We start from the raw sequence: 19,513 nt of genomic DNA, 5'->3' as shown, positions 1-19,513 counted from the left end.
TTTAAAAGGATCCTACTCCCCAAACTCAGTTACTCCCTCCAACATAGTGCAGTACTGATCCCTAAATCTTTTTTCTCAGGCCTAAATTCATTCATCTCATCCTTTATATGGGGGAAGACTAGACTTAAACTCAAACTGTCTACCTTACATAGGTCTAAACAGTTGGGCGGGGCGGCATTGCCGGATTTCTTTGTATATTACTTGGCGGGGCGAGTCAGAGCCCTGAGTAGATGGATGCCTAATAACTGTTTGCCTAACTCGGAGAGCCATCTGGCTCATGCTGCAGGGACTGATTGCTTGTTGGGTTTTTTAGAAGTAGACAAACATAACATCTCTGGATTATTACCCTTACTCCGGTTTGCAAGGTCAGTCTGGAGACAACTTACACGAGTGGTTCGCTTTGTTGATGTTATAGCTGAAATGCCATTATGGAATAATTCCTATTTCCTGATGCTATTAAACCACTCGTCCACTCAGTTCTCGATCTCATATAATGTTTCCTCGATTAATGATTTATATGATCACAATGTCCTAATGTCCTTTGAGCAAATGCAAATTAAACACGGTGTCCCGAGGTCCCAATTTTTTCGATACCTACAGCTTAGATCAGCAATTCAATCACACTTACTGTTAGGAACGGCGGAACGCACTAAATAAAAATAAATATTAAAGTGCGTTCACCGCTCGAGGTCCACCATGCAGTAGGTGTTACACCGCTGCTAGGTAATGACAGAGGAGCAATATGGCGATATAATGCGCACGGGTTAAACTTCACCCGAAGTGCGCAGAGCGGGCTCTGTTCACACACAGAGGCGCCTCAACAAAAACATACAAAAACGCTGAGCCTGTGTCACAGGCCTCAGGTAAATGCACACACGGTATAAGGTCACACGAGCAGGACCTAAGACAGAGGAGCTGCGTCCGTCTATACCTACCGTGTGTGCGGCGTCACTACTGCGAGCGCCAAGAAGGGCTGCAACTACAGCACGGCGTAGGACACTGCCGCTGGACGACACAGCTACAAAGCAGGCGCAATGTCCGACGCTAGCGCAGAGGTGCGGTGTGCACAGTGGCCTAAGGCTTGCCACTGACTGGCGCTGACTACTGAACTAATTCTCTATCCACAAGCGTAATATCAGAGGGAAGGGGTTTCAAAATAAGTCAGTCACCAGAATCATACATCCGTCACCATTCACACATAGCAAGTATAGTCTATACTAGCGCATGGCGGAACGGCCATGTGCGCCTTTTATAGCAGCCGGGACCTTCCGCAAGCTTCCAGATCTCTGAGATGGACCAATGAGATCTGGAGCAGGACCTGAGCACATGACTCCTGATCTCCAATGGGAGATTGTCCCATGAGCATGTTCAGTAGGAGGACAGAAGGACTTAGCCTCAGGAGAGATTTGCTGCAAGGCAATCTCCTCTGCAGTAGATAAACAGCAGGAGACTGCAGAATGTGAGGCTCTGGATTCCTGCAGAGCCAACGCAGGAATCTGACGCCTAACATTACCCCCCCTCCTAGGGCCCCCTCCTCCCTGAGCCTTCCAATCCACCAACTTGTGCCCATCAGAGCTATAGGCCTCAGACTCGACCGAAGGCAAGTCTGATGTCCTGGTAGGTGACAGAGAGACCCGGGACAAGTGGAAGGCATCAGGGGCGGCAAGAACGCCAGGTTTGAGAAGGGACCCGTGGGAGACAACGGGAGCGGAAGTTAAAGTGGAACGCCACCGTGTGTCGGCAGGCGTCTCCACCCTTCGCTCAAGGAGGCTATTCCAAGCACAAAAGGCACAGGCCCGAATATATTTTTTAACATCCCGAGCCCTGTGCGGCCACAAGTAAGACCCTGCCAGGAGTTTTGTGGTCTGCATATAGCCACAGTGATCACCCCTCCTGGACGCGTGTGCCCATGCGAGAACCCTCGGCTGAAGGCGGGGAAGAACAAAGGTCTTGCCCGGCGGCACAGAATTTGGCCATTGCGGGGCACTGTTGTCCTGAGACACAGCGTGTTGACAATAGTAACCGCAACTGGAGTTTTGTGCCGGACGCGCCTCGAGAATGGTGCGAGACACCTCCATGGGCTCTGGGAGTGGAACCTCTGGCTCCGGTGGTTCCAGAGGCTCAAACAAGTTGGGAGCTAAGGTAACCTTCCGCTTGGATTGAGCACGCTCCATACCGCGCTCCGAAAAACGGAGGTCAATACGGGTGGAAATGGCAATCAGCTCTTCCAAACTTGCAGGAACCTCTCTGGTAGAGAGAGCATCTTTAACATGCTCCGCCAAACCTCTCCATAACAGAGGGATGAGGGCTTTGTCGCACCACTCCAGCTCGGAAGCCAGTGTCCGAAAACGGACGGCATACTGACTAACCGAGAGGGATCCCTGAGACAAAGCAAGAAGCTGAAGAGAGGTGTCATGCGTGACCCGTGGACCGAGGAAGACCTGCTTAATAGCTGTTAAAAACTGAACAGCAATCCGAACCTCTGGGTCACCACGTTCCCATAGTGGAGTAGCCCACTCCAGCGCCTTGCCCGACAGAAGGGAAACAATAAACCCCACCTTGGCCCGCTCCGTAGGGAATCGCGCAGCCAGTAGCTCCAGCTGAATAGAGCACTGGCTGACGAAACCCCTACAGGAGTCGCAATCGCCAGAAAATTTATCGGGCAACGGGAGGCAGGTAACTGTCGGAGCGAGGGAGGACGTGGACATACGTGAAACCGCGTCTCTGCTTGCCTGTACAGCAGCTTCGGTGGATTGCGCAGCTGAGAGAGCCCTCTCAAGAGTGGCCAATCGGCCCTCAAGCTGCCGAATACACTGTAAGAGTTGCTGCTGTTCTGCCATCACTAGCCAGACCCTGGCGCTAGTATAATGTTAGGAACGGCGGAACGCACTAAATGAAAATAAATAATAAAGTGTGTTCGCCGCTTGGGGTCCACCGTGCAGTAGGTGTTACACCGCTCCTAGGTAATGACAGAGGAGCACTATGGCGGTATAATGCGCACGGGTTCAATTTCACCCGAAGTGCACAGAGCGGGCTCTGTTCACACACAGAGGCGCCGCAACAAAAACATACAAAAACGCTGAGCCTGTTAGTGACACAGGCCTCAGGTAAATGCACACACGGTATCTGGTCACAGGAGCAGGACCTAAGACAGAGAGGCTGCATCCGTCTAGACCTACCGTGTGTGCGGCGTCACTACTGCGAGCGCCAAGAAGGGCTGCAACTGCAGCGCGGCATAGGACACGGCCGCTGGACGACACAGCTACAAAGCAGGCGCAATGTTGGATGCTAGCGCAGAGGTGCGATGTGCACAGTGGCCTAAGGCTTGCCACAGACTGGCGCTGACTACTGAACTAATTCCCTATCCACATATGTAATATCAGAGGGAAGGGGTTTCATGAGTCAGGCACCAGAATCATACATCCGTCACCATTCATACATAGCAAGTATAGTCTATACTAGCGCATGGCGGAACGGCCATGTGCGCCTTTTATAGCAGCCGGGACCTTCGGCAAGCTTCCAGGTCTCTGAGATAGACCAATGAGATCTGGAGCAGGACCTGAGCACATGACTCCCGATCTCCAATGGGAGATCGTCCCATGAGCATGCTCAGTAGGACAGAAGGACTTCACCTCAGGAGAGATTTGCTGCAAGGCAATCTCCTCTGCAGTAGATAAACAGCAGGAGACCGCAGAATGTGAGGGTCTGGATCCCTGCAGAGCAGACGCAGAAATCCGACTCCTAACACTTATATAACAGAAATGTGACCCAAGCAATATCGTCCTGTCCTTTGATAGGGATTCTCGAATCACTAGGCCCCCAGGGTCTTATTTCTACCTTATATACTTATATGTTGTCCGCGGGCTCTGACTCTGCTTTATCGTCAGTAAGGGAGAGGTGGAGGTCTATAGTTCCAGATATCCAGAATGAAGATTGGGAGGAGATCCTTGGTTCTCCAACCGGGGAGTCTCCATCAGCCAATAATAAAATGCCTCCAATGTATATAGTGCACCAGTCATATCTGACGCCACTACGGCTATTTAGGATGGGGTGGTCCCATTCCTCAGAATGTTTAAGATGTCATACAATGGATGTGGATTTTATACATATGGTGTGAGGACGCCCAACTATTCTACCATTTTGGAGCGAGGTGACCTCGTTGTTATCCTCCCCTCATAGGTACTCCTGTTCCTCTCACCCCATTGGTGTCTATTTGGTGTGCTGGAGGAAGAGATATGGGGACACCACGTCAGAATTATCCTGCGGGAGACACTTTCTTTTAGCCAAGAAACTATTGGCCGATCAACATCCTTCTCTCAGAGCTTGGATTGAACGAGTAAATTCAATTATACCTTACGAGCGGACCCTGTGCCAGAGTAGGGGTTGCTTGGGCAAGTGTAATAACATTTGGGATGTATGGAATCCATGTCACCTTCCTATAACAGCGCGTAGATAGTGGTCTGTTATTAGCATGTGTTATGCCGTCTCTGTGTACTCACCCGGCCATCGCTCCCACACCGCAGCCTACCGCCGCCCGACATCCACGGAGGTCGCCTCTGGCAAGTGCGCGGACGGCGGCGTCCCTGCATGCAATGAGCATGCGCCATAGGCCGCGCCTCCCTCCTGCTTCTTGTGCTCCGGCTATGCCCTGACCCGGAAGCACCTCCCTGACCAATGGCAGACCAGACAGGAGCATATCAGGCTGCTTCCCCCTGAGGGAGGTGCCTGATTGTTGTGTTTCCTAGCACACTGGGCCTTGCTTCATCGTGTGCTCTCTGCTCCTGCAGTTCCGTTCTCGTCTGCTCCCCGCAGCAGCCTCTCAGTCCTGCTACCCGTGTTCCTTGCTGTCTTCCGCAGTCCTGCCTCCAGTGTTCCTGTTCCATCCTACTCCAGTCCTGCTGTCCTACTGCAGTCCTGCCTCCGGTGTTCCTGTTCCATCCTACTCCAGTCCTGCTGTCCTACTGCAGTCCTGCCTCTGGTGTTGTGAGTTTATTCTCCCCTTCACCTTTGATGTCTGATGAACTCCCTCTGCTGGTGAAGAGAGGTAGTGAAATTGATTGGGATGGGAAGAACCTGTCATCTGAACTGGCGGAGTGTGATTGGACATCTGGAATTTCTGAGTGGATATAAGGCAGCCGACGCCCTGCAGGGTTGCTGGTGATCCTTTCTGCTCTTGAACTCTTGCATCCAGCTTAGTTCCTGTCTACTAAAAGCTAAGTTTTTTCACTGCTATTATTCCATGAGATTTTGTCTGGTTTCCTTAGTGTTTGTATTCATCCAGTCCTGGTTGGGACTGGGCTGAATTCCATTTTTGTCTCTGATCAGTTGATCTCTTTGCTCTGTTTTCAGAATATACCTGAGTGCTGATATAGTGATTTTCAGGGCCTTTTTTTTCCTATCAGACGGTTGGGACGTTTTTGGTAGGGTTTTTCTGCGGATTGCAGCCAGCATCTTTTCTGTACTGTCCTATCTAGTTAGTTGGGGCCCATCGTTTGCTCAGCCTGTCTTTCTGTCTGTGTTTGTGTTTTCATCTGTTTTTGACCGACAATACATGTTGGGGGCTGTCTATTGCTTTGGGGTCTGCTCTGGGGCAGTTTAGATTTCCCCTTTCCTTCTTTAGGCTTATGTAGTTCTCCGGCTGTGACGAGGGGTCTAGGGCACCGTAGGAACCCCCCACGGCTACTGTTAGTTGTGGTGTATAGGATCAGGGGTCTGCAATCTGATAGCTACCAACCTCTCCGGTTTTCTGGACTTAGCTTGCATTTTTGTTTTCTCCTCCTCCGGTGACTCATTCATAACAATCCGTTGTTAATGTTCCATCCTACTCCAGTCCTGCCTCCAGTGTTCCTGTTCCATCCTACTCCAGTCCTGCTGTCCTACTGCAGTCCTGCCTCCGGTGTTAATGTTCCATCCTACTCCAGTCCTGCCTCCAGTGTTCCTGTTCCATCCTGCTCCAGTCCTGCCGTCCTACTCAAGTCCTGCCTCCAGTGTTCCTGTTCCATCCTACTCCAGTCCTGCCGTCCTACTCCAGTCCTGCATCCGGTGTTCCTGTTCCATCCTACTCCAGTCCTGCCTCCGGTGTTCCTGTTCCATCCTACTCCAGTCCTGCCTTCAGTGTTCCTGTTCCATCCTGCCGTCCTACTCCAGTCCTGCCTCCGGTGTTCCTGTTCCATCCTGCTCCAGTCCTTCCGTCCTACTCCAGTCCTGCCTCCGGTGTTTCAATTCCATCCAGCTTCAGTCCTTCCGTCCTCCTCTAATCCTTTCTCCTGTGTTCCTACTCATGTCATCCCTCCTCGTCCCAGTCTACAGTCTTACTCCATTCCTGCCTCCTGGTTCCAGCTCTGTCCTGTCATCTACACTTCAGTCCCACACTCCTACTCCAGTCCATCCTGAGCCGCCCCTCTCGATACCGGCTACCGTGGTACTCGAACCCCTGGGTCTGCTCGTAACGGTCACTGTATAGGGGTCGGTTCCACCTGGCAGCTCGCCCGGGGCCCCTCGGTGCCACGACCCAGACGGTCCACTCCTGGAGTTTCCGGCTCCAGACTAACCACTCTAACAGCATAATAGCTGCAGTGAAGAATATACTGACTTATACTTAATAGGCTTATAATATCATCAGTGCTATGGAGGGTTGGCAGCAGGGTAGGAGTAGTAGTTTTGTATGATGTTAGATATGTTGGTTGTGATGTGTCATTCTGGGTTATACACAGCCAAACATTTGTATAGATGAATAACGGGTTCCTGTACCTGCTCCTAGATTATCCATAGGCCTCGCAGGAGAGTGAGGACCGGTGACCCTGAGATCTGCACCAATAACTCAATATGGAACCTTGTAGGTTTCTCCCTTTACAGATACTATGATGGTCGGGGATACATTGCATTGGTCATTCACAAAATCTCTACAGCTGTTCGTTGTTTAATAAACTAATTAAAAAAAATATATATATATGGACCGATGCTCTAAGGAAGGAGAAAGTTTCAGAAAGAAGCCGCCGAGAACGAAGACTCAAGACTGATGAAGACGAGACGACAGCGGAGAAACCGCGACTCACAGATCAGAAGAAAATAATCAGGGAAATGAAAGCTGTTGTCAGACGGAGAAAATGTAGAGAAAACCAGAGCAAGTCTGGAGAAAACTCATCTATTATAGGAGGACGCCGGAGAGACGTCATCACATCCACCGGAGCCAACAAGGAGCCTCGCTGCTCACCTCGTGGAGTAAGAGGCCGGAGCTCCTCCATCATCACGGCCTGGTACCGATCCTGGTGTCCTTCTAGATACTCCCACTCCTCCATGGAGAGATAGACAGCGACGTCCTGACACCTTATAGGAACCTGACAACAACGACACCGTCACCACCCAGAATCCTCCAGTGCTGTATAATGTCCCAGCAGTCACCTCTCCGCTCATCACCCAGAATCCTCCAGTGCTGTATAATGTCCCAGCAGTCACCTCCCCGCTCATCACCCAGAATCCTCCAGTGCCGTCCTGCATAATGTCCCAGCAGTCACCTCTCCGCTCATCACCCAGAATCCTCCAGTGCTGTATAATGTCCCAGAAGTCACCTCTCCGCTCATCACCCAGAATCCTCCAGTCCTGTATAATGTCCCAGCAGTCACCTCTCCGCTCATCACCCTGAAGCCTCCAGTGCCCTCCTGTATAATGTCCCAGCAGTCACCTCTCCGCTCATCACCCAGAATCCTCCAGTGCCGTCCTGTATAATGTCCCAGCAGTCACCTCTCCGCTCATCACCCAGAATCCTCCAGTGCCGTCCTGTATAATGTCCCAGCAGTCACCTCTCCGCTCATCACTCAGAATCCTCCAGTGCCGTCCTGTATAATGTCCCAGCAGTCACCTCTCCGCTCATCACCCAGAATCCTCCAGTGCCGTCCTGTATAATGCCCCAGCAGTCACCTCTCCTCTCATCACCCAGAATCCTCCAGTGCAGTCCTGTATAATGTCCCAGCAGTCACTTCTCCGCTAATCACCCAGAATCCTCCAGTGCCGTCCTGTATAATGTCCCAGCAGTCTCCTCTCCGCTCATCACCCAGAATCCTCCAGTGCCGTCCTGTATAATGTCCCAGCAGTCACCTCTCCGCTCATCACTCAGAATCCTCCAGTGCCGTCCTGTATAATGTCCCAGCAGTCACCTCTCCGCTCATCACCCAGAATCCTCCAGTGCCGTCCTGTATAATGTCCCAGCAGTCACCTCTCCGCTCATCACCCAGAATCCTCCAGTGCCGTCCTGTATAATGTCCCAGCAGTCACCTCTCCGCTCATCACCCAGAATCCTCCAGTACCGTCCTGTATAATGTCCCAGCAGTCACCTCTCCGCTCATCACCCAGAATCCTCCAGTGCCGTCCTGTATAATGTCCCAGCAGTCACCTCTCCGCTCATCACCCAGAATCCTCCAGTGCCGTCCTGTATAATGTCCCAGCAGTCACCTCTCCGCTCATCACTCAGAATCCTCCAGTGCCGTCCTGTATAATGTCCCAGCAGTCACCTCTCCGCTCATCACCCAGAATCCTCCAGTGCCGTCCTGTATAATGTCCCAGCAGTCACCTCTCCGCTCATCACCCAGAATCCTCCAGTTGCGTCCTGTATAATGTCCCAGCAGTCACCTCTCTGCTCATCACCCAGAATCCTCCAGTTGCGTCCTGTATAATGTCCCAGCAGTCACCTCTCCTCTCATCACCCAGAATCCTCCAGTGCCCTCCTGTATAATGTCCCAGCAGTCACCTCTCCGCTCATCACCCAGAATCCTCCAGTGCCGTCCTGTATAATGTCCCAGCAGTCACCTCTCCGCTCATAACCCAGAATCCTCCAGTGCCCTCCTGTATAATGTCCCAGCAGTCACCTCTCCGCTCATCACCCAGAATCCTCCAGTGCCGTCCTGTATAATGTCCCAGCAGTCACCTCTCCGCTCATCACCCAGAATCCTCCAGTGCCGTCCTGAATAATTTCCCAGCAGTCTCCTCTCCGCTCATCACCCAGAATCCTCCAGTGCCGTCCTATATAATGTCGCAGCAGTCACCTCTCCGCTCATCAACCAGAATCCTCCAGTGCCGTCCTGTATAATGTCCCAGCAGTCACCTCTCCGCTCATCACCCAGAATCCTTCAGTGCCGTCCTGTATAATGTCCCAGCAGTCACCTCTCCGCTCATCACCCAGAATCCTCCAGTGCTGTATAATGTCCCAGCAGTCACCTCTCCGCTCAGCAGCTCGATCATCTTGTTGCTGAGCTCCAGGATCTTCTTGTTCCTCTCATGTATCGGGGAGTGCGGGGGAGGCTCTGTGATGGGGCCTGGGCTCCGCCCTCCTGACTCCTGGAGATGGATGATGGGAGTCACACAGTCGCCCGGTGTCTTCCTCACTATTGTGTAATCCTGTGTATGGAGAGAGACACTTAGGGAGAATTCCTTCCCGACTCCAGATCTGACAATCAGTAGAAATCCCGGGATCAATAACCGTCTCCAGTAATCTGGGGCCATAACCGGGAATATTATTACACTCCAGACAGACATCCCGGCCCCTCTACAGCTCTTATAGGGAATCCCCATGAAAACTCCTCCGGGCAGAGAGCTCCACAGAATCCCTGCTCTTACAGCAAAGAATCCTTCTCTCCTATTCTGGATTTCCTCTTCCCGGTGTCGGACTCGTCACATCACACAATAAAGCTGATAGAAATGTAGAGGAGTTACCTCTCCGCTCAGCAGGGAGATGATCTCCAGGGCGCAGTGGAATAATCTCCTGGTGGTCTCATCCCTGTCCTCGTCCATCCTCGGGGGTCATTCAGGAGGAGGAGGGATGAGCACTGGATCAGCTGGAGGGATCTCGTCCTGCCGGCGGCTTCATGATGAAGGAGAAGATGGAAATCACAGGGGACGAGAGAACGACAATCACTAAATTCTGCCCAAATATCAACATTTACCAGGAAGAATCTGGAGGAAAAGCCACAAAACTCCACCGTGGCCTCCTCCGCCCATCTGACCGCTCATTATCAGCCTCGTAGGAGGAGGACGGTCACCGTGGTAACTACACCTCCAGCGGGGGACGGTCACCGTGGTAACTACACTTCCAGCGGGGGACGGTCACCGTGGTAACTACACCTCCAGCGGGGGACGGTCACCGTGGTAACTACAGCGCCAGCGGGGGGACGGTCACCGTGGTAACTACACCGCCAGCGGGGGACGGTCACCGTGGTAACTACACCGCCAGCGGGGGGACGGTCACCGTGGTAACTACACCGCCAGCGGGGGACGGTCACCGTGGTAACTACAGCGTCAGCGGGGGACGGTCACCGTGGTAACTACACCTCCAGCGGGGGACGGTCACCGTGGTAACTACACCTCCAGCGGGGAACGGTCACCGTGGTAACTACACCTCCAGCGGGGGACGGTCACCGTGGTAACTACACCTCCAGCGGGGGACGGTCTCCGTGGTAACTACACCTCCAGCGGGGGACGGTCACCGTGGTAACTACACCTCCAGCGGGGAACGGTCACCGTGGTAACTACACCTCCAGCGGGGGACGGTCACCGTGGTAACTACACCGCCAGCGGGGGACGGTCTCCGTGGTAACTACACCTCCAGCGGGGGACGGTCTCCGTGGTAACTACACCTCCAGCGGGGGACGGTCACCATGGTAACTCCACCTCCAGCGGGGGCCGTGAGGTGAGGAGGAGACGCTGCACATCCCCCATACAATGCTGCCCGTCCCCAACACTGAGGAGCCGCAGTCACATGGAGCAGGAGCCTCCACAGGAACAGCTCTGATCTCCCCCCACACTCTCCTCTCACAGATTCACCACAAACCCTCCTGTCATCTCACCGGAATGGCGGGAACCGGAAATCTGCTGCTGGCTGACCCCAGAGAACACGAGCTGCGCACACCCGGGACGGAGCGGCTGCACTGAGCGCGGGAGGACCTGTGGTGACGTCTCCGTCATGTAACCAGGGGGCGGGGCTAAGGAGAGCTGTGGTGAAGGACCTGTGGTGACGTCACCGTCATGTGACCAGGGGGCGGGGCTCAGGAGAGAAGTGGTGAAGGACCTGTGGTGACGTCACCGTCATGTGATCAGGGGCGGGGCTCAGGAGAGAAGGGGAAAGGACCTGTGGTGACGTCACCGTCATGTGATCAGGGGCGGGGCTCAGGAGAGAAGGGGTGAAGGACCTGTGGTGACGTCACCGTCATGTGATCAGGGGCGGGGCTCAGGAGAGAAGGGGGTGAAGGACCTGTGGTGACGTCACCGTCATGTGATCAGGGGCGGGGCTCAGGAGAGAAGGGGAAAGGACCTGTGGTGACGTCACCGTCATGTGATCAGGGGCGGGGCTCAGAAGAGAAGGGGTGAAGGACCTGTGGTGACGTCACCGTCATGTGATCAGGGGCGGGGCTCAGGAGACAAGTGGTGATGGACCTGTGGAGACGTCATGTTAGTTCCTCCCCCTCCTCGCAGTGCAGCAGACATTTCCATCTTGTTCTGTGGAGGAGAATGGAGGAGATTCCGGCGGCTCCGGTGTAGACGGCTCGGCGGTGACGGGCGGAGAATGGAGGAGATTCCGGCGGCTCCGGTGTAGACGGCTCGGCGGTGATGGGAGGAGAATGGAGGAGATTCCGGCGGCTCCGGTGTAGACGGCTCGGCGGTGACGGGAGGAGAAGGGAGGAGATTCCGGGGGCTCCGGTGTAGACGGCTCGGCGGTGACGGGAGGAGAATGGAGGAGATTCCGGCGGCTCCGGTGTAGACGGCTCGGCGGTGACGGGAGGAGAATGGAGGAGTTTCCGGCGGCTCCGGTGTAGACGGCTCGGCGGTGACGGGAGGAGAATGGAGGAGTTTCCGGCGGCTCCGGTGTAGACGGCTCGGCGGTGACGGGAGGAGAATGGAGGAGTTTCCGGCGGCTCCGGTGTAGACGGCTCGGCGGTGACGGGAGGAGAATGGAGGAGATTCCGGCGGCTTCGGTGTAGACTGCTCGGCGGTAATGGGAGGAGAAGGGAGGAGATTCCGGCGGCTCCGGTGTAGACGGCTCGGCGGTGACGGGAGGATAATGGAGGAGATTCCGGCGGCTCCGGTGTAGACGGCTCGGCGGTGACGGGAGGATAATGGAGGAGATTCCGGCGGCTCCGGTGTAGATGGCTCGGCGGTGACGGGAGGAGAATGGAGGAGATTCCGGCGGCTCCGGTGTAGACTGCTCGGTGGTGACGGGAGGAGAATGGAGGAGATTCCGGCTGCTCCGGTGTAGGTGGCTCGGCGGTGAAGGGAGAATGGAGGAGATTCCGGCGGCTCCGGTGTAGACGGCTCGGCGGTGACGGGAGGAGAATGGAGGAGATTCCGGCGGCTTCGGTGTAGACTGCTCGGCGGTGACGGGAGGAGAATGGAGGAGATTCCGGCGGCTCCGGTGTAGACGGCTCGGCGGTGATGGGAGGAGAAGGGAGGAGATTCCGGCGGCTCCGGTGTAGACGGCTCGGCGGTGACGGGAGGAGAAGGGAGGAGATTCCGGCGGCTTCGGTGTAGACGGCTCGGCGGTGATGGGAGGAGAAGGGAGGAGATTCCGGCGGCTCCGGTGTAGACTGCTCGGCGGTGACGGGAGGAGAATGGAGGAGATTCCGGCGGCTTCGGTGTAGACGGCTCGGCGGTGATGGGAGGAGAAGGGAGGAGATTCCGGCGGCTCCGGTGTAGACGGCTCGGCGGTGACGGGAGGAGAATGGAGGAGTTTCCGGCGGCTTCGGTGTAGACGGCTCGGCGGTGACGGGAGGAGAATGGAGGAGTTTCCGGCGGCTCCGGTGTAGACGGCTCGGCGGTGACGGGAGGAGAATGGAGGAGATTCCGGCGGCTTCGGTGTAGACTGCTCGGCGGTAATGGGAGGAGAAGGGAGGAGATTCCGGCGGCTCCGGTGTAGACGGCTCGGCGGTGACGGGAGGATAATGGAGGAGATTCCGGCGGCTCCGGTGTAGACGGCTCGGCGGTGACGGGAGGATAATGGAGGAGATTCCGGCGGCTCCGGTGTAGATGGCTCGGCGGTGACGGGAGGAGAATGGAGGAGATTCCGGCGGCTCCGGTGTAGACGCCTCGGCGGTGATGGGAGGAGAATGGAGGAGATTCCGGCGGCTCCGGTGTAGGTGGCTCGGCGGTGACGGGAGGAGAATGGAGGAGATTCCGGCAGCTCCGGTGCAGACTAAAGTCTAGAGGCCACAATCGGGGCTGTGGAGTCGCGGAGTCAGAGTTGGTGCTCATTTTGGTGGAGTCGGTATAAAATGGTCTGACTCCTAAAATATATAATAAATTGGGTACAGTAGTTCAATGCAGAATGTGCAGAATATTTTTTCATAGGAATTTGGGAAAGTTATGAAGTGTCCTATATATGGCTGTTCTATTCCTGATCTAAGGCTACTTTGACACTTGCTTTTTTTGCAGCGTGTTTATTCCGGAAAAAAAGCATGGAAAAAACGCATACAAATGCTGCGTTTTTTTCAAGCATTTTTATGCGTTTGTATGCGTTTTTAGTGCGTTTTTACCGCGTTTGCATTTTTTCCATCATTAGTTGGCCTCACCAAAAAATCAAGATAGGGTTAGGATTAACACCCAAACCATGACTTTACTAACCGTAAACCTCAACCAAACCATACTAACCCTAAACCCCCTTAACTAACTCTAACCCAAACCCCTAATTTCCATTGTCTAACCAATGGTCCGCAAAAAAACGCATACATGAGCATGCCAATGCGCACCCATAGACTTACAATGGGTGTCTTGCTGTAAAAAAACACATTGCGCACTCATGCGTTTTTTTGAGGCAAGTCGGACGCCAAAAAAATGCAACAGGATGCATTTTGTGCGCCCGAGCGCATACCACAAAAAACGCATGCGCGTAAAAACGCATACAAACGTGTATGCGCACATAAGCGCATCCCATGCAAAATATAGGGAAAAAGCGCATGCGTTTTTTAGCGCTAAAATACAGCACAAAAAAAGGCAAGTGTGAAACCAGCCTAAGGCTGCATTCACACACAGCGTTTTTGCTGCGTTTTTTGAGGATACGTTTTTCAGCTGCAAAAGCAGATCAGCTTTTTAAAAAACCGCATCACCTGAAAGGTTTTTGAGCTCATAGATAATGTTTTTAATAGCAAAAGCAGATTAGAAAAACACCACACAAACTGACATGCTCATTCAGCCCAAAAACGGATCCTCTCAAAACGATGTGTCTGAATGTCATATCTTGAAACCCATTGACTTTTCTGGGATGCCCAGAGTTACTGCATTTTACTGCAAAAAAACGGATCCGCCAAAACGCTGTGTGTGAATCATGGCCTTAGCCAGGGAGGGGCAGCATCCCCCCCTTAGCAGGGGCACGCGCCTGTCAAAACTCACTTGTATGCTGCAGTGCTCCCGTCCTGCACCTGCTCCAGACTGCAGGGGGCAATCTCCCCTCCTCTGTCCTGTCTTCTGCCGTCTTTACCAGAGAGAGGAGCGGGAGGGGTGCCTGCCCTGCACAGGATCCGATTCCTGGGCCCGAGCTGGAGAAAGTTGTGCACATGCTGCAGCTGGCAATAAGAGAGTCTGCAAGAGGGACATGCTGGAAATCTGATTGGAAAAGTGAGGAAATTGGTTATTGCTGCCAGAACCCCTAAAATTGATTCTATCTTGAAGAGATGAGCTGGGAAATGGGCAATTGTCGATCAAGCCACTCGGTTGGGGCAGCACCTATTTAATGATTGAGCAATTGCTTGAACTAAAACCGATTCTTCAATGAAACGGAGAGAGTGTCACGCGGGGCTTAATTCAACTAAGGCTGAAATACCCGGGGCCCCTGTGATGTCCCTTTAACTAGGGGAAACCCTGTCTGACCCTCAACCCAGGGTTTTTGCTGATGGTGCAAATGCCTGAGCCTCCAGCCTTTCCTTATCTCCTGCTCAGCCCTGCACTTAACCCTCCACCCAGTGAGGAGACACACCACCAAAGCCCCCACACAAATTATGACAGACAGGGAGAACTTAAACTGTACTGCGCCGCACACACAGGAATATACAGTAATGTGAACAGGGCACAACTAAACACAAATATGGGAAGGAGAAAGGATAACAACGGATCATACGCCACCAGATACGAATCTCTCTCTCTTCAACACCTCCACTCCAGACCGGAACCACTTGGTATGAAACACAAGCTATAATCGGCGACGCCCATAGGCCAGCATGACTATTTAAAGACTGTGGGCGTGACTAACCATCCAACCTGGTCTCCAGCAAGATTAACCCCCGAGAGCCTGAAGATCAAGCCGGCGCCACTGAGGCTATAGTGGATGGAGGTGGAACTACCTCTGCCTGCCGGACGCTGTGGTGTGAACAGCGTCCGACATGACATTACCCCGTCTTCTACGAGGGACCCCCGGACCCTCAGGACTCATAGGACCCGGCTAGCCCGGATGACGATGGTGAAAGGAACTGACCAGCCGATTCGCATGTATGTCTGAGGCTGGAAGCCAAGACCTCTCCTCCGGACCATACCCCCGCCAGTGCACCAAATACTGAAGAGTACGGCGTACTACTCGAGAGTCCACTACCTTGGCGACCTCTAAATCGCCATCCACCATGACTGGAGGTGGCATCGGCGTCGTGTCCACAGAGCCTACCACCTTTTTCAATAAAGCCCTGTGAAACACGTTGTGTATCTTGTACACCGCAGGAAGTTCCAACCGATAAGCCACTGGGTTAATGATGGCAGAAATCCTAAAAGGCCCAATAAACCTTGGACCCAGTTTTAAAGATGGAATTTTGAGTTTTATGTTCTTCGTAGCTAACCACACCCATTCACCCACACACAGGTCCGGACCTGGCACGCGTCTACTGTCAGCCACCCGTTTGTACCTAGCACTCATGCTCAACAAACGCTGTTTCACCCTCCTCCAGACCGATGACAATTGGGCTCCTAGCTGATCCTCCTCCGGGACACCCCCCGAGTCACCCTGACGTAAGGTACAAAACTGAGGATGTTGACCGTACACACAAAAGAATGGAGACTCTCCCGATGACTCTTGTCGGTGATTATTTAACGCAAATTCGGCCAGAGGAAGGAAAGTAGACCACTCCTCCTGGTTGTCGGACACAAAGCATCGTAAATACTGTTCTAGATTTTGGTTCATGCGCTCAGTTTGTCCATTAGACTGGATGAAACGCCGATGAATGTGACAACTTGATCCCCAAATGTGAGCAAAACGCTTTCCAAAACCTCGCCACAAATTGCGTACCCCTATCAGATACTATGTCCGAAAGAACTCCGTGGAGTCTGACCACCTCCTTCACAAATACCTGAGCCAACGTCTTTGCATTGGGCAATGAAGACAACGCCACAAAATGCGCCATCTTTGAAAAACGGTCAACCACCACCAGGATGACCGTGTTCCCCGCCGAGGCTGGCAAGTCAGTGATGAAATCCATGGAGATTTCTGTCCATGGCCTATTGGGTACCCCCAGAGGCTGTAGCGGGCTAGCAGGACGGGTTCGGGGTGACAGCCCTAGCGCACGTGATGCAAGCTGCCACGTATGAGACCACGTCCTGCCGGATTTTGGGCCACCAGAAACGACGCGATACCAGCTCTAAGGTGCCCTTCACCCCTGGATGACCAGCCAGTACCGAGTCGTGGTGTTCCTTCAACACCTTAAGCCGAAGATGCAGGGGTACAAATGATTTGTTGGCGGGAAGTCCTGGCAGTACCTCCTCTTGGGCCTCGGAAATCTCCGCCTCTACCTCCGTCGTGAGAGCCGAGACCACTACCCCCTACTGGAGGATGGGTACCGGCTCTTCCCGAGGTTCTCCCCCCGGAAAACACCTAGACAAAGCATCCGCCTTGGTGTTTTTAGCCCCGGGACGGTAAGTCACAAGAAGATTGAAACGAGTAAAAAACAATGCCCAGCGGGCCTGCCTAGGAGACAGACGCTTGGCCGACTCCAGATAGAGCAGATTCTTATGGTCGGTGATGACTGTGACCTGGTGAGCCGCCCCCTCCAAGAAGTGTCGCCATTCCTCAAAAGCCAATTTGATGGCCAACAACTCCCTGTTGCCGATATCATAATTCCGTTCGGCCGGCGACAGCTTCTTGGAGAAGTAGGCGCATGGATGCATCTCGCTCAAGGACGAGCCTTGAGACAGTACTGCCCCCACTCCCACCTCCGACGCATCAACCTCCACCACAAAAGGTTTAGACACGTCTGGTTGCACCAGAGTGGGGGCTGAAGCAAAACTATTCTTCAGACGCTCAAATGCACGTATAGCCACCTCAGGCCAGCTCGCCAGATCGGCACCTTTTTTTGTCATGTCCGTGAGCGGTTTGGCGATAGTCAAAAAGTGTTTTATAAATTTCCTATAATAATTCGCAAACCCAAGGAACCGCTGGAGTGCTTTCAGACTCTCCGGCCTCTCCCATTGCAGCACCGCTTGCACCTTAGCGGTGTCCATTTTAAACCCGGCTGCGGACACAATATATCCCAAAAAGGGCAACTCCTGGACAAAAAATAAACATTTTTCCAGCTTAGCATAGAGCTGGTTCTCCTGGAGCAACTGTAACACCTGCCTGACATGCTCCAAATGAGTGTCCCGATCGCTAGAATAAATTAGGATATCATCCAGGTATACAATCACAAATCTCCCCAGGACATGAGCAAATACATCATTAATAAAATGTTGGAAAACGGCAGGCGCGGTGGTCAACCCAAACGGCATAACAAAACTCTCAAAATGACCCTCAGGAGTGTTAAACGCCGTCTTCCACTCATCCCCCTGACGGACCCTTATGAGGTTATACGCCCCCCTGGGGTCCAGCTTGGAAAACCATTTCGCCCCCGCTACCTGATTGAACAAATCCGGGATCAACGGCATTGGGTAGGGATCACGGATAGTAATCTGGTTTAACTCTCGGAAATCCAGACACGGGCGTAACCCCCTATCTTTCTTCTTAATGAAGAAAAACCCCGCGGCTACAGGCGAGGACAAAGGCCAGATGCGTCCTTTGCTCAGACTCTCCGCGATGTAGTCTTTCAGAGCTTGTCTCTCAGGACCAGAAATATTAAACATCCTGGCCTTAGGTAATTTGGCCCCGGGTTTTAACCTAATCGCACAGTCATAGGCTCTATGTGGAGGCAGTTCTGAGCAACCCTTCTCAGAGAAAACATCCGCAAAATCCTGCAAAGCCTCCGGCAGGCTGGGTGTCACGGCGGACACACATGTGGCCAAGCAATTGTCTTGGCAGAAAGCACTCTATTGTACTATGTCCTGAGTTTTCCAATCAATTACCGGGTTGTGCCTGGACAACCATGGAAAACCCAGGACCATTTGTGCTGGGAGATTACGGAGGACCCTACATGTAACCGACTCAGAATGTAGGACCCCAATGTGGAGTTTCACCTCTGCCACAAACTCCGTAATCTCCCCTTGAGGGAGGGGAACAGCATTAATGGTAACCACCTGTATGGGGTGAGGAAGTCTTTTGATCTTAAACCCGGCGGTGTGTGCAAACTCCTCATCTATGAGATTGGTGGCGGAACCGCTATCCACAAACACTGATATTGGTAGCTCTCTGTCCGCGATAATAACCTTGGCAGGGAGCATACATTGAGATACCATCATGGAGGATATGCATACGCTCAGTTGGGTCTCCTCCATACCCTCTGAGCTTAACAGTTTTCCACCGGTGTGACCCTCTTAGGTAGTACAGGGCAAACGTTAACATAATGACCTCTTTTACCACAGTAGAAACATGCTCCGGGCTTCCGGAATCCCGGAGCGCGACGCTTAACCTGTGCCACGCCAGCAATCTGCATAGGTTCAGGGGACTCATCTACTTCAACCACACTTGCACCTCTGCTTTCCCCCAGAGGTAGCGTCGCCTGTGCCCCCTGACGAAAACGGCGATCAATACGTATCACCAAACTCATGGCAGACTCCAACGATGCCGGAGTCTCATACATCAGGAGGGCTTGTTTAACCTTCCCTGATACCCCATGAATAAACTGGCTCCGCAGCGCTGGGTCATTCCACTGTGTGTCTACGGCCCAACGGCGAAATTCCGAACAATAGTCCTCTGCCAAGCGCTCCCCCTGGCAGAGGGCGCGGATTTTAGATTCCGCTAGAGCCAGTCGGTCAGGATCATCGTAAATGAGCCCGAGGGCAGAAAAAACATTATCGACAGAATGAAATGTAGCAGAGTCAGCTGGTAAGGAAAATGCCCATGCTTGGGGGTCACCACTCAGTAATGACAACACCAGCCCTACCCGCTGGGCCTCATTACCAGAGGAGATAGGGCGCATGCGGAAGTATAACTTGCAGGCCTCCCGAAATACGACAAATTTGCTGCGATCCCCTGAAAATCGTTCTGGCAGCGGAAACTTCGGCTCTGCACCGATACCTGCAGATGCCGTTTGCACCTTCGCTACTACCAGGCCCTGCTGCTGAACTGCCCCTTTCAACTCGGAGACCTGTAAGGACAGCGCCGCCAACTGGCGGGTTATGGAATCTAATGGAT

At 53.3% G+C, this 19,513-nt stretch overlaps 1 protein-coding gene across 1 annotated transcript in view; it reads right to left on the bottom strand.

Annotated features, from left to right (window-relative positions):
- Positions 1 to 10,949, bottom strand: part of LOC141073075 (uncharacterized) — a 43,227-nt gene extending 32,278 nt beyond the window's left edge. The window contains 4 exon segments of the mRNA XM_073560402.1: positions 7,214 to 7,337; positions 9,211 to 9,390; positions 9,706 to 9,853; positions 10,836 to 10,949. Of these exon segments, the coding sequence (XP_073416503.1) occupies positions 7,214 to 7,337; positions 9,211 to 9,390; positions 9,706 to 9,783 (382 nt within the window). The 5' untranslated portion in view covers positions 9,784 to 9,853; positions 10,836 to 10,949.
- Positions 10,950 to 19,513: the final 8,564 nt, after the last annotated feature.

This window comes from Dendrobates tinctorius, unplaced genomic scaffold (assembly GCF_039654945.1).
Source record: "Dendrobates tinctorius isolate UK_male_01 unplaced genomic scaffold, ASM3965494v1 ptg000296l, whole genome shotgun sequence".
Lineage (NCBI taxonomy): Eukaryota > Metazoa > Chordata > Amphibia > Anura > Dendrobatidae > Dendrobates > Dendrobates tinctorius.
This window is presented reverse-complemented; position numbering and strand designations above follow the sequence as displayed.